This window comes from Borostomias antarcticus (genome assembly GCF_949987555.1).
Source record: "Borostomias antarcticus genome assembly, chromosome: 7".
NCBI lineage: Eukaryota > Metazoa > Chordata > Actinopteri > Stomiiformes > Stomiidae > Borostomias > Borostomias antarcticus.
The window spans coordinates 5,616,745-5,629,843 of record NC_140240.1 but is presented as its reverse complement, the minus strand read 5'-3'; the positions used below and the strand labels follow the sequence as shown (position 1 = coordinate 5,629,843).

General features: G+C 43.6%; 1 protein-coding gene across 1 annotated transcript; it reads left to right on the top strand.

The window, feature by feature from the left end:
• The first annotated feature begins 3,298 nt into the window (after nt 1-3,298).
• bhlhe40 (basic helix-loop-helix family, member e40) lies at nt 3,299-7,088 on the top strand. Its single transcript, XM_084441138.1, has 5 exons — nt 3,299-3,695; nt 3,840-3,903; nt 4,090-4,197; nt 4,592-4,715; nt 4,937-7,088. Exons 1-5 carry the CDS (start codon nt 3,619-3,621, stop codon nt 5,800-5,802), a joined length of 1,239 nt encoding a protein of 412 aa, XP_084297264.1. The 5' UTR covers nt 3,299-3,618; the 3' UTR covers nt 5,803-7,088.
• The last annotated feature ends 6,011 nt before the right edge of the window (nt 7,089-13,099 follow it).

Here is a 13,099-nt window from a genome sequence, read left to right as displayed (position 1 = left end):
TAAGATGGGATCATACGAGACAAGGATCAGACTGACAGACAGAGGGACAAGGAGTCAGATGAACTGAAGGAGTCAGATGAACTGAAGGAGTGATGAACTGAAGGAGTCAGATGAACTGATGGAGTGATGAACTGAAGGAGTCAGATGAACTGATGGAGTGATGAACTGAAGGAGTCAGATGAACGGAAGGAGTGATAAACTGAAGTAGGCTAGTCAGATGAACTGAAAGTGTCAGATGAACTGAAGGAGTGATGAACCAAAAGAGTTAGATGAACTGAAGAAGTGATGAACCAAAAGAGTTAGGAGTGATAAACTGAAGTAGGCTAGTCAGATGAACTGAAAGTGTCAGATGAACTGAAGGAGTGATGAACCAAAAGAGTTAGATGAACTGAAGAAGTGATGAACCAAAAGAGTTAGATGGACTGAACGAGTGATAAAATAAAGTCATCAGATAAACTAAAGGACTGATGAACTGAAGGAGTCAGATAAACTGAGGAATGACTGAGGTTGTGATCATCTCTTAACCCAGCAGATTTTGTCACACATTTACCACGGGCTCAATGCAGCCAGAGGGCGCTGTGTGCACCTTATGAACGTGCACTGCAGTACATAGCATAAAGTGCTAACTTAGTCACACCACAAATCATGCAATTTTTAACAAAACAACTTGTCGCTATCACCATTGATGGACAGAATACCCAAGTGTGCACGTGTGCGATGGTGACTGAATCAGGTAAAGTGTTCATGAGAAGTTTTAAAGCACTATATTAGCATTAGCTTGACATTAAAATACCAGTTTCTCCTTGATCTTGGAATGCATCTCTTAGCTCCCCTATAGGGAGAAATGCACCATACACGTACGAGTTTCGGACTAATTCGACTTACAGTTTATTAGAAGAAATTGCCAAATTTAGCATATAGTGCGATATGACAAACATCATATGGTATGTGTATGCATGGCACAATTAAATTCAGTTCAATATTTATTAGTCGTTGACTACTGTAGGCTACATATATTTTCCAATTTGAAGTCCATGGGGGTCTGTGCTTCCTGCTTCTGCCTAGGCACTCTATAGGGAGACATGCCCCACACCCATACGTGTGAAATGTCAGATGGATCAGACTTACGGTTTATGAGAAGAAACTTTTTGATGGTTTTGCAAAATTTTCAACCTGCAGAAAAAATCCATCAAGACAGACATTATGGGGTAAAAAGGCAAATTTGTTGTCATGAGGAATGTGTACCAAGTTTCATATGTTTTCGTCAAACAGAGTGAAAATGCCAGCATTGTGTACTAAATTGCTTATTATAGTGCCACCTATGGGTGAATCGTGGTGACTCTTTTTGCTGTAGTACCTTCTCCCCAGCGACAGTGCAAGGCGAGAGGTAATGTTTTTGGTGGCTTGTTTGTTTATTTATTGGTTTGTTTGTTAGCGGGATTAGGCAAACACTACCAGACCGATTTTCATGAAACTTGGTGGAGGGTTGTAGCATGGGCCAACTTAGAAACCATAAAATGTTGGAAGGGATTCAAATCACGAGGCAGATCCATGAATTAAAATAAAACTTTGAACGAAGCCAGCCCCCCATGTGGGGCGCTAGAGACAGGAGGTTTGGACTGGGGGGTGAGGTGGGTGAGCCCGGAGTGCACCAAACTGCCCCCAGCGGCAGTAACCAGAGGGGGGCACCACAGAGCCACTCAAACACGGCCACCCATTCACCTCCATTCATTCAAATCCCCCCTATTCATTGTCAATAGGAATAATTGAAACAGCCATATCTCGACATGGGAAGACCATGGAGACAGGTTTTGGACTGGCATAAAGCTCTCGACCTAATGAATGCAGCAATATCAAACATGTCCTGCTCGCAGGCACGTGCACAGAGCCAAAACTAAACTTTGAGCTAAGCCACGTGCGCGTGCGCAGAGCCGCGGCATGCATTCATGAGCGGAGATCTGCCCTAGCACCATTTCCAGTTACTCATGGTCTATTTTGACCTGGTGATGTAGAGCGTTTTTGGTCCAGGACTTCAAGACTTTTTTTTTTTATCAAAAATTGACAGGAATAACTGTACGAATATTGACAAGAACAATAGGGTCCACGCAGCGTACAGTAGAACCCCTAATAATAACTGTCCTGTCCCAAGAAACGAGCGGCACCAGAACAAACCGTCTTAGCTCCCCCCAAACTGGCTCAGGTCCATAGTGCCACAAAGACAGCTCTGCAGTGAATGCCATACAATAGCGGTAAATGATAGGCTACATTATGCAAGTTTTTTTAATATCAGGAAGTACATGTAGCCTAAGGGAGGAAGCCTGTAATAGCGCTAATAGAGGCCATGAGAATTGCTTTTGCCTGTCGGGACATCGGCGTGTGTTGCCAGACGCTATGGATGAGTGGATGACGTCACTGGTAGGGCTATGCTCCTTGTCCTCGGTTAGCGCTGCCATGAGGAGCTCAACGTGACAGCCCGGTACAGCCGGCACAAACACACCGACCGGCTCTATCAACCGACTCATCCCTCGCAGACCTTCGCACGTGCGAATGCGCTTAGTATGAAATCAGTGTCCAGTCTGAGCCCTATGACACATTTGAGCACAACACAAACAGCGTGACAGAATAATCATGCAGTAGCCTAAGCCTATAACGTTAGGCTAACAATTTAGGCTACTGTCGCAGGGCTTGATGGCTTGTAATGGCACAATTTAGGATCATAGCCTCAGCTAAAATAAACAAAATTATGTCCATAACCAAATTAGGAGCATAATTCCACTTGTTTACCAGTGAATGCAGCCATAACCTGGTTATTTACTTGGATTATTACATTCCAATAACCTAATTAGGCTTACCTTAAAGCTATAGGATAATGTAATAGTATAAAACTACTACTACTAGGATACTACTACCAATAATAATAATAATAATAATAATAACAACAACAACGACTATAATAGTAAACGAGTAGGCTATAATAGTTAGGCTAATATAAAGGGTTCTTATGATAATTGTTATTATATCATTATTATTGTTATATTTTATCAAGCAGCATGTGAATGGGAATTCTGTTTCAATAAACATGGTGGACTTGCACGTTGTGTGTCGAGTTATTTGATGTGCTCGTAGCTGGAGCATGGTGGTACACGGGACACAGCCTGTTAGAGTGAGAGGGAGGGCAGTTCTCGTGCGGATCCTCCTCAACTACAGCAATGGGTTGTACACCAGATGGGTTGAAAGCGCCGTCCAACACGTGAGGCTCAAGTGACGGAGGTAGGCCAGTCTCCAACCGAGAGACGTGTCTGTAGTCACAGGGTTTATTTAACACGTAGTCAATACCACTCCTCTCACACATTTATTCGGGAGTGGAGCTACACCAAACCATTGCCGTGCTTAGATCGCTCGGTGACAACATCAAACTGGACTGTGCTCTACGCTATACTGAGAGAATAATATACAAAAACGACGAATACAAATTTAATAGAAGATAAATAAACATAATTCATGAAAAATAATCTACAGACAGAGGACAAGTGCCGCTGAACATTGAAGAACAACCGAAGAAGACTTTAAAATTGAATTTACTTGGAGATTTATTTTCGGAATTCAAAAAGACGCGGAATGGAGAGGATAACAAGTGCGCAACCTCCTCCTTGTCTGGCAAAACACCCGTCGCTTGAGATAGCTGACATGCAAGGGTAAGTCGACTTGGGCAGTTTTTTCAGGATTTATTTCCAACTTCAACTCGTTTTGCTTTTGGAAAAAAAAGGTTAATTGTCTGGCTATAGCCTAGTGAAATGTCTCATGATGACTAACCTGATCGATATTGTGTTTTGCTACAGAATGGATTTCCCCATGTACATGTACAAACCACGCAGGGGCATGAAGCGCGGGGATGAAAGCAAGGTAAGGTGCAATATTCCTTTCATTCACTTTTTCATTAATGAATTTACCCGTGCTATATGATAGGATTCTGATTCTGATATCATCGTATTTAAACTATCTGTGATTTGATTAAATAATTTACTTATTATTAGACAATTTTCTTTGGGTTTGTCGTTTATTAATAGGCTATGTTAATTGTTCCCTCAGGAGACATACAAGTTACCTCACCGACTGATCGAAAAGAAAAGACGTGACAGAATCAACGAATGCATTTCCCAGTTGAAGGATTTATTGCCTGAACATCTGAAACTCACAGTGAGTAGCCTTTTTTGTTTTCGATATGGAACGCATAGCCTACAGCAAAGTCTAAAGCGCCAACCGCTTGATTATAATTTGTCGCTCATTTGACTCAAGTGTCTTCGAAGTTAACTTTTAACGTAATGATTTCTTGACCTCAGAAAATGGACTTTCATTGTACTTTCCAAATGTTACGGCTTATCTGTCGTTTTGATATGGATCTTAAAGTTGTTAAATCACATTGACCTAATCAGTCAAAATCGATTGTATTGTACACATTGAGTCATTGGGTTTTAGTGTTTGTGTGCTGTTTGCCTGGCTTCCCGCTTTATGCAGGCTTGTCCTCTGTTCAGCTGCTGCCAGTGTTACATAAGAAAGATCAACATGCTTATCGGAGGTCTTCCTGTTTTAGACGCTTGGCCATTTGGAGAAAGCGGTGGTGTTGGAACTCACCCTCAAGCACGTGAAAGCCCTGGGTATTCTCCTGGAACAGCAGCAGCAGAAAATCATCGCACTGCAGAATGGCATGCAAATTAGTGAGTTTGATACCATTACATTCAAGTTTTTACACTTTTAAAAAATGTATTTATTTGATACATTTTCCATGCCCAACGTATTGATTATCAATAGACCAAGCGGCATGTCTGCTCAATCAAAGCTATTTTTCCTTAACATAAATATATCTAAAAGTCCCATGTGATGTTAGTAGTATCACTAAATATCAACTTAATAACTAATTTTCCTTCTATCCCCACAGGTGATCAGAGCAGTGTTAGCTCAGAGAACAGTGAGGAGATGTTCCGCTTTGGCTTTCACAAATGTGCCAAGGAGGTCCTTCAGTACCTGGCCACTCAGGAGAGCAGCCGAGACCTGACCCCCTCACACATGATCAGCCACATCCACAAAGTAGCATCTGAAGTGCTGGAGCGTCCGGCCAGCTCGCAGGTAGAGGAGCCTGCCCCCAAAGCTCCTGAGAAATCGGAGAAGCCCGTCTGGCAGCCTGCTAAGGCCTCCGAGGGCCAGTTCCGGAACTGTGTACCTGTCATTCAGAGGACTTACCCCCAACTCAACGGGGAGCAGAGTGGCAGCGACACAGACACTGACAGTGGCTACGGAGGGGAGCATGAGAAACGGGACTCCAAAGCCCAGCACCCCAGCCAGTACGGAAAACAGGGAGAGCTGAAGTACACGCTGGCGGACAGGATGGCGGGCGCCATCAAGCAGGAGTGCGACGAGCCCCGGGCCAAGAGGCCCAGATCCGAGTTCTCGGAGGACGAGTCCCTCTCCGGCCAGGTGGCTGGCACCCATGGCAGCTACATGAGCTTCCCTTCCCACCAATCCCCGCTCTGCATGCCCTTCTACCTCCTCCCACCCACAGCAGCGGCCGCCGCCGCCTACCTGCCCCTCCTGGAGAAGTGCTGGTACCCGGGGAGTATGTCCATCATGTACCCAGGGATGAGTGGCTCTGCAGCCAGCATGTCTCCAGAGAAGCTACCCCAGTCCCTGGTCATGTCTCCCAGGGCGAGCTCTCCAGTGTCCCACCACCAGACTCCCATGGACTCGCCAGCGCTCCTCCAAGCCTTAAAGCAAGTCCCGCCATTGAACTTGGAAACCAAAGACTGAAGAACTTTAGTGTCGGTCGCATATTTTCCTCAGAATGTTTTGGTGTTGAATAGATCGCCTGCTGGAAAGCGTCCGAGGGATGGAAGACTAAAATGAGAGCGCCAGGAACTCTCTCCTCCCTTGGAGAGACAGGTGTTCAGACCCCCCGCAAGCGTCCTCCCTGCAATGGCAAACGGCGACTCACACACAAGAACTCGCCATCCTCCATTGTCAGCATACACTGACTACACTGAGAGGAAGCAAACCCTGTAGCTCTGATTACCTGTTGCACAGTTCTGATATACTGTTAAGATGGTCAATATAAGGACAAGAATACAAGTCAATGGTTGAAAGTGGGATTTCACTGAATGGCTTCTGTGCACTTGTCAAAAGTGCTGAGTGTCATAGTTGAGCCCAGAATGTGATATACAGACAGCAACCAGCCATTCGACCTGCCCTTTGCACACACAACTGTCTGTAATGAATGTAAAGATTGAACAAACCCCTGTAGATGCTGCTTTAGTTTCTACGTGCTATAGACCTGTGACTGGGAGGATCTATATTTTCTGCATCTGTAGCTCCTTAAAACTAGAGAGAGACAAGAGACCGTCCTTAAGACTAGAACGCAACCAAATAAGTGTCTGGTTTACATTGGCCAGAGTTGACACAAAATCCATTACTCCTTCATCCACCAGCCTGGCAGCTAAATGGACTCCACTGAATATTGTTCTTTTACCAGTCAGGGTGGTGTCACCACACCTAGTATGTACCACTCATGTGAACAGCAGAGTGATATGCATTCTAGATTTGAGTTTGTAACTCGTTACCATATTGTGCAAGTAGTTTGAGTTCCTGTGAAGTAAACTTGTAATTATTTTGTTTATACTACTCGTACATCTCTATTTTTGATACATGACCCACTGAGTGTATTTGCATTGCGACTAGAGGGAGTTTTAGATGGTGATTTGCTATATACCAAGAGAACGTGTACATAGCATTGTGCTAGACCTGATTTGCATCATGCTCTTTATTAATTTCTTTCAAGTAAAGTCTGATCTTAGTTCATGCTGTTGCCTTTACTCATTTAAAACAGACATGTGTATGTATTTGTATTAATTATTGACTATGTGACAAAGAGGAGAGTGAATGTAATATTTTAAAAAATATAGGCCTATAAGTTTTGTATAGGACGAGGTACTTGGGATTTGTATTTTGGGACCTAACAGAAGGTTGCTTGTTGTACATATTTTGTCTATAAAGTATTGTTGATACATTAAAAAAATATTAATAAAGTTTTTTTTTTCCTGTGGAAATATGTGTTTCTGTGTAGACAGCTCAAGCATGTTGCATGGCATAGCCAGTCAACCTGACTGCTCGTCATACCATACACACCCTTACATAACACTTACGTAACCCATAAAGCAGCAGTGCCCCTGTAAATCAAGAGGCCATCTTGGATTTCAAGATGGTGAATCATTCTTTAAAATCTATTAAACATTAATTTGGATGATTTAGAAAGCACACTTGACATTGCATTTGGGGGTCTGAGTTTTTTTGAACAAGTGTAATGGTTAACAGACATCCCAAACAAAATCTTATCAACTTTAGGCAATGCAGTTACTGATTTGATTTCTGAGCTATTCTTAGTTGCGCTTGACTCATAGTATTTGTCAGTCATAGGCCTATAAGACATGATCTCCTCTATTTCTCTGGCAGAGGTACTCCTCTACAGGATTTAAATGAGAAATGTGCTTATAGAGACTTATAGTTATTTATATTGTCCAGCTTTAGGATTTGAGATGTTGGGGTTTGGTTTAGACTACTTATGTTAGGCTACCTAACAATCTTAACCAATAGAGAGTACAATTTGTGTAAGGGTTTATATCAGCTATCAAACCACTTTGAGTAGCAGAAAGACAATGTTTTTTCTAGATGTTATAGCACACCACTGGATGGAAATGGTATGCCTTTTATGCTGTGGAAAAACACATTTAATGCTGAATATTTTTAACATGATTCTTTTGATTACAATATTCATAGGATTAAAAAAGTATCCTGGTTCACATTCCATAACCTTAATCTCTACAGGGACCCTAACCATGTTAATTGCGTCGTTGTAGGTTATATGACACAAACTTCAGTACACGCGCGCCACCTTGTGGTAATATTGTTTTTGTTTCAATCTTGCTAGTGCATTCTGCGTAGCAGACTATCATCACAGGTGAAATTGGGCAAAATTAATTATTTAGGGACATTCAAGATCCGAAATGTTTCATAATCTATAAATGGTTGTATGAAATATTTTGCTGCAAACAGCAGATTAAGACAAACAGTGTAGGATTTGGCCTTACATTTTGGACACAAATAGCTTAATTGGCTACGGGATAAACTGACAGGTTCTCTTGATTATTAGCCTACATCCATAGCCTACTTAATATGGGCTACACAGATACGGTGGTCAGGCGATTTAGTAGGCTACTGCTGGCTAAGCAGAAACGGAAGTTGTCGCAAAAGTTTCGAGAAGTTCCATTGGTACCAATGTCCCGACCGTAGCCTACTGAACTTCAGACTCTTGCCATGGGGATGCCATGTTTCACGCACTGATTTCCTTTAGTCTAGTGTCATGTGTAGAAGGCTTCGCCCCACCTGGTACCTGGTCAGCTGGGACGATCCCCCAGAGTTGCGATGGGCGTCTCTGTTGAAAGTCTTTGACACTTCAAGTCTACCTGAATAAAGCGGGTGCGCAAGTGATTGAGTAGGCTAAGTGAATGCTGGTATGTCACAGGCCGTTATGAGCCATTTACACTAATTTCGGTCGTGATTTGAAGGATGGTCCAGTGGCGCAGCGTAAAACTTTGAATTTGAGGCAAATGATTGTTGTTGCAAATGATGGCTTGCTTATTGCAGGAATCAGCTATTTTAATTCATCTTATGGTGAAACAATAAGCAATATGCACACATAGGCTATTTATAGCATTTTGTCTATGATAAAACCTGATAATTCATATCAGAGCTGTGATATTAGGGTAGGCTATTGTAGCCTAGTACTGTATGTGATGAATAGGCTAATGGAAACTAGTCAGAAAACGTTGGATGATGATTATTCAAGCCTACCCCTGAAATATAGAAGTTTTAAATTTGATTTTGAGTGCCAAGACTGCACATTTTTTAATTCAGTTTGCCAAAAAGATGTCTATACAGTTATTATAGGCTGCTCTAATAATCTATTATTTCAGATTATGAGGGATAGACCTCTGTTTAGGCCCACACATGATTCAGGAGCATTACATTGTTATTTATTTATTTGTCTTTTACAGCTGTACTGTTCCAAAATGGGTGGATCCTGCTCTTGCTCCAGCGGCTTTGGGAGGATCCATTCCAACCCTATGCAGGCGAGATCCATGGAATGGCCTCACACTTTGGAGCAACCCCCTCAGATGTCATTGCACTCAACTTTGCCTATGAAGTATCTGTGTATGTATGAAATGATATCTACAAATCTTCTTGGGTATGACGCTACAAGCTTGGCACAATTCTTTTTGGGCAGTTTCTCCCATTCTTCTCTGAAGATTCTGTCAAGCTCTATCAAGTTGGATCGGCACAGCCATTTTCAGGTCTCTCCAGAGATGTTAAATCGGGTTCAAGTCTTGGCTCTGGCTGGGCCACTCAAGGACATTCATAGACGTGGCCTGAAGCCACTCCTTTGTTCTCTTGGCTGTGTTCTTCGGATCGTTGTCATGTTGGAAGGTGAACCTTCGCCCCAGTCTGAGTTCCAGAGCGCTCTGGAACAGGGGAACAGGTTTTCTTCAAGGATCTTGGTGTACTTATCTGCATTAATCTTTCCCTCTATCAGGACTAGTCACTTCCCTGGCCAAGGCCCTGATTTCTCAGTTTGGCCGGGCGGCCAGGTCTAGGAAGAGTCTTGGTGGTTCTAAACTTCTTCCGTTTACGAATGATGGTGGACACTTTGTTCTTTGAAACCTGTAAAGCTGCAGAAATGTTTCCATACCCTTCTCCAGATCTATGCCTGGACACAATCCTGTTTCTGAGGTCTGTAGGTAATTAATTTGAGCCCATTGCTTGGTGTTTGCTCTAACATGCACTTTCCACTGTGTGGACCTTATATAGGCAGGTGTTGGCAATCCCCAATTATGTCCATTCAATTGAATTTACCACAGGTGGACTCCAATTAAGTTGTAGAAACATCTCAAGCAGTATCAGTGGAAATACATTTCACCAAAGTTCACTTTTTGGTGTCATATAAAAGGGTGTGCATATTATATTTTACATTTGGATTTTAAATAAATTAACACAAATGTCTAAAAAACAGTTTTCACTTTGTCATTATGGGCTATTTTGTGTAGAATCTTGAGACAAAAAATGAACTCAATCTATTGAGTAAGTCTGAAACATAATAAAATGTGAAGAAGGTGAAAGGGGTGTGCAGACTGTAACATCCATAGAGACAAAGCAACTATACAGTAACAACATTTATTCCCTCAGACTTTGGAGGAAGTAGCAGACTTTCAGGATGCGGTGATGGGACTTTCCAAAATCCCCATCATCACAGGAGTGTACTACATTGTTGCTGGAGTTCGGGCAGGCGAAAGTGTGGTGGTCACCAGGAACAGGGCAGGAACAGCTGATATTTGGCCTTTGCATGCTTTGAACGGAGGGTAGGCTATGCTGTGATATGTCTCTGTGTCTCTGTGATTATTGAGACTCAACATTTTGGCTGGTCTTTGGGTTAGGGTTAGGGTTAAGGTAATTTCACTTCCTATTTTACGTGGTATAGAGTTGAAACAAACTTTGACCACTGGCTTCCTTCCCCCACAAGGGGTCATCAGAGGTGAGTGACTCACTAATTATAAACACAATAGGCCTACATGTCTTTGGATAATAGTCATTTTCCACCTCTTCCTGCGTCCCTGCGAGTTAACATCTTCTAATGATTAGGGCAGACATTCTGGTCTGTTCCTGAGAGAATGGCAGACCAGGAGGCTCCATTCCTGAGGGACACCTTATCTAAGGACTGAGCGCCTCTGGTCCAGTTGTCCTTGGTACGATCACCAGATTTGTGAGTTCCAGGCCAAGCGGGGTCAGGACGACCCAGGTGGTGAATTTACTATCACCCAACTGTAGGCCTGGTGGGTGTACTTAAATGGGCACTTCACCGATTAGCATTAAGCCTTGTGTTAAGCCTATTAGCCTGGTACGACCATCACGTTCTCGCAAGCTCACATTCTGCTCGCTAGATCGGGATGGTCATACCAGGCTACCTCCCCATGGCAACACAACCTCTCACCATCCTAGAGAAGGATGTGAACCGTCTGTTCAAGAGACAGAACCGCCAGAAAGCGGCCAGACCAGACTCTCTCTCCCCCTCCATGCAGGTGGATCACTGTCTGACAGGAAGCAGCACGTGAAACTGGGCAAGCATGTGACTCCAGGACCATCAGCAAAGGCTCCCACCAAGGCTGTGTTCTTTTCCCTCTACTCTTTAAAGTCAAGTCAACTTTATTTATATAGCACTGTTCATACAAACAAATGTAGCACACAGTGCTTTACAGAAAAATTAAAAACAGTTAAAATAGTAGATAAAAATAAGAGAATAACCAGGTCCAGACTGGCTGTTGTGCGTGGCTGGCTTGTTTCTGTTCAGGACTGGTAGGACGGAAGCTAGTCATGCCACTGAAATAGCTGTGAATTTTAATTATATGAAATGATGTCTGATAAATTAAGATAGGTCTTGTCGCCTGGACACATCAGTTCCAATGCTTTCAATGCTAATCCAGCACATAGGAGAGGTAGGTGTACACAGGTTTCCCGTTTGTGCCAGTAGCCAAGTGGAACATCTGATCTGCATTTGTGTGAGATGAGATAACTTCACACCATAAAATGTAAACAATAGTGTTTGTTTAGCTACATTTAGACTGGAAGAGTTTTGTTCAGCATAGTACCCAGTCACTCCAAATCACCTACCAGATATTGGCCTACATTGGCCAATACGACACAGCTAATTTTATTGGATTTTAGGGCCATTTCTATTTTATATCAATATTTTAAGAAAAAATCATCATTTTTTTTCTATAGCTTAGCTGAAATGTGAAACTGGAAGAATTGGAACTGCATTACTTAAAGAAGCTAAGAACTTTAATACATTTAAAAACTTTTCAGCCTGAGTAGTTTAAGCTTTGAACTGAGCCTATAGCTTAAAAGATGATCAAGTTGTTTAAATTCCGCTTACCCTTAGAGAGCATGCATATTAAGTAGAATGGCAAAAGGATGATGCTTTAAGCAATTAGACCTCTCTGAGACACCGACCTGCACCCAGGGGTGAAGACCCTGTGTCTCTACCCCACTCAGGGGCTGAGTCATGGGGTCCGTGGCATGGATAGTGGAGTGGTGGTGAGACTCCGCCCCCTTGGGACCGAATGGGTCAGGCGCAGTGCAGAGCCCTCTGGGAAATCTCCATTTGATTTGATTAAATTCATGCTTGCAGTGGAGCCAAAGGCCCACTGAAAAATAGCAGAATTTTACAATGCATAGAAAACAGACAATAACTTAGCATATACAAACAACTATAAAGGTTTAAAATATTTCAGGGTAAAAACAAAAGCAAGGAAAGGTAGCAATCACTGTAGCTATGCTATGCTATTTGTGTTTTATTATACAGTCTAACTGCAGTGTGCAGAGTTTAGTTTTTCAGCCTGTTGGTCTTGGCCCTGGGTTCAGCCTGTTAGTCTTGGCCCTGGGTTCAGCCAGCTTGTCCTGGTTCCTCAGTGTCCTGGCAGAGCAGCTGCCTCACGTTGGTGGCAACAGGTCATGCAGAGGGTGTTGGTCATTGTGCATGTTCCTGACCAGTTTCACAGCAGCATGCACTCACCAGACCACTCAGGGGCTGAGTTGTGGGATCCGTGGCGTGGATAGTGGTGTGATGGCGAGACTCCGCCCCCTCGGGTCAGAGCTGGTCGTGGACAGTGTACCTCTCTCCGGGCCACCCACCTGCCCCCACCAGTGAGGACCCTGTGTCTCCATCCCACTCAAGGGCTGAGTTGTGGGGTCCATGGCGTGGACAGTGGCATGGTGGCAAGACTCCTCCCCCTCGGTTCATATTGGGTCAGGGGCAGTGGAGCCCTCTGCGGGCTACCCACCTGCCCCCACCGGTGAAGACAGTATTTCTCTAGCCCTCTCAGGGGCTGATTTGTGGGGTCCGTGGCGTGGACAGTTGCGTGGTGGCAAGACTCCCCCCCTCGCATCATATTGGGTCAGGGGCTGTGGACCCCTCTCTGGGCTACCCACCTGCCCCCACAGCACA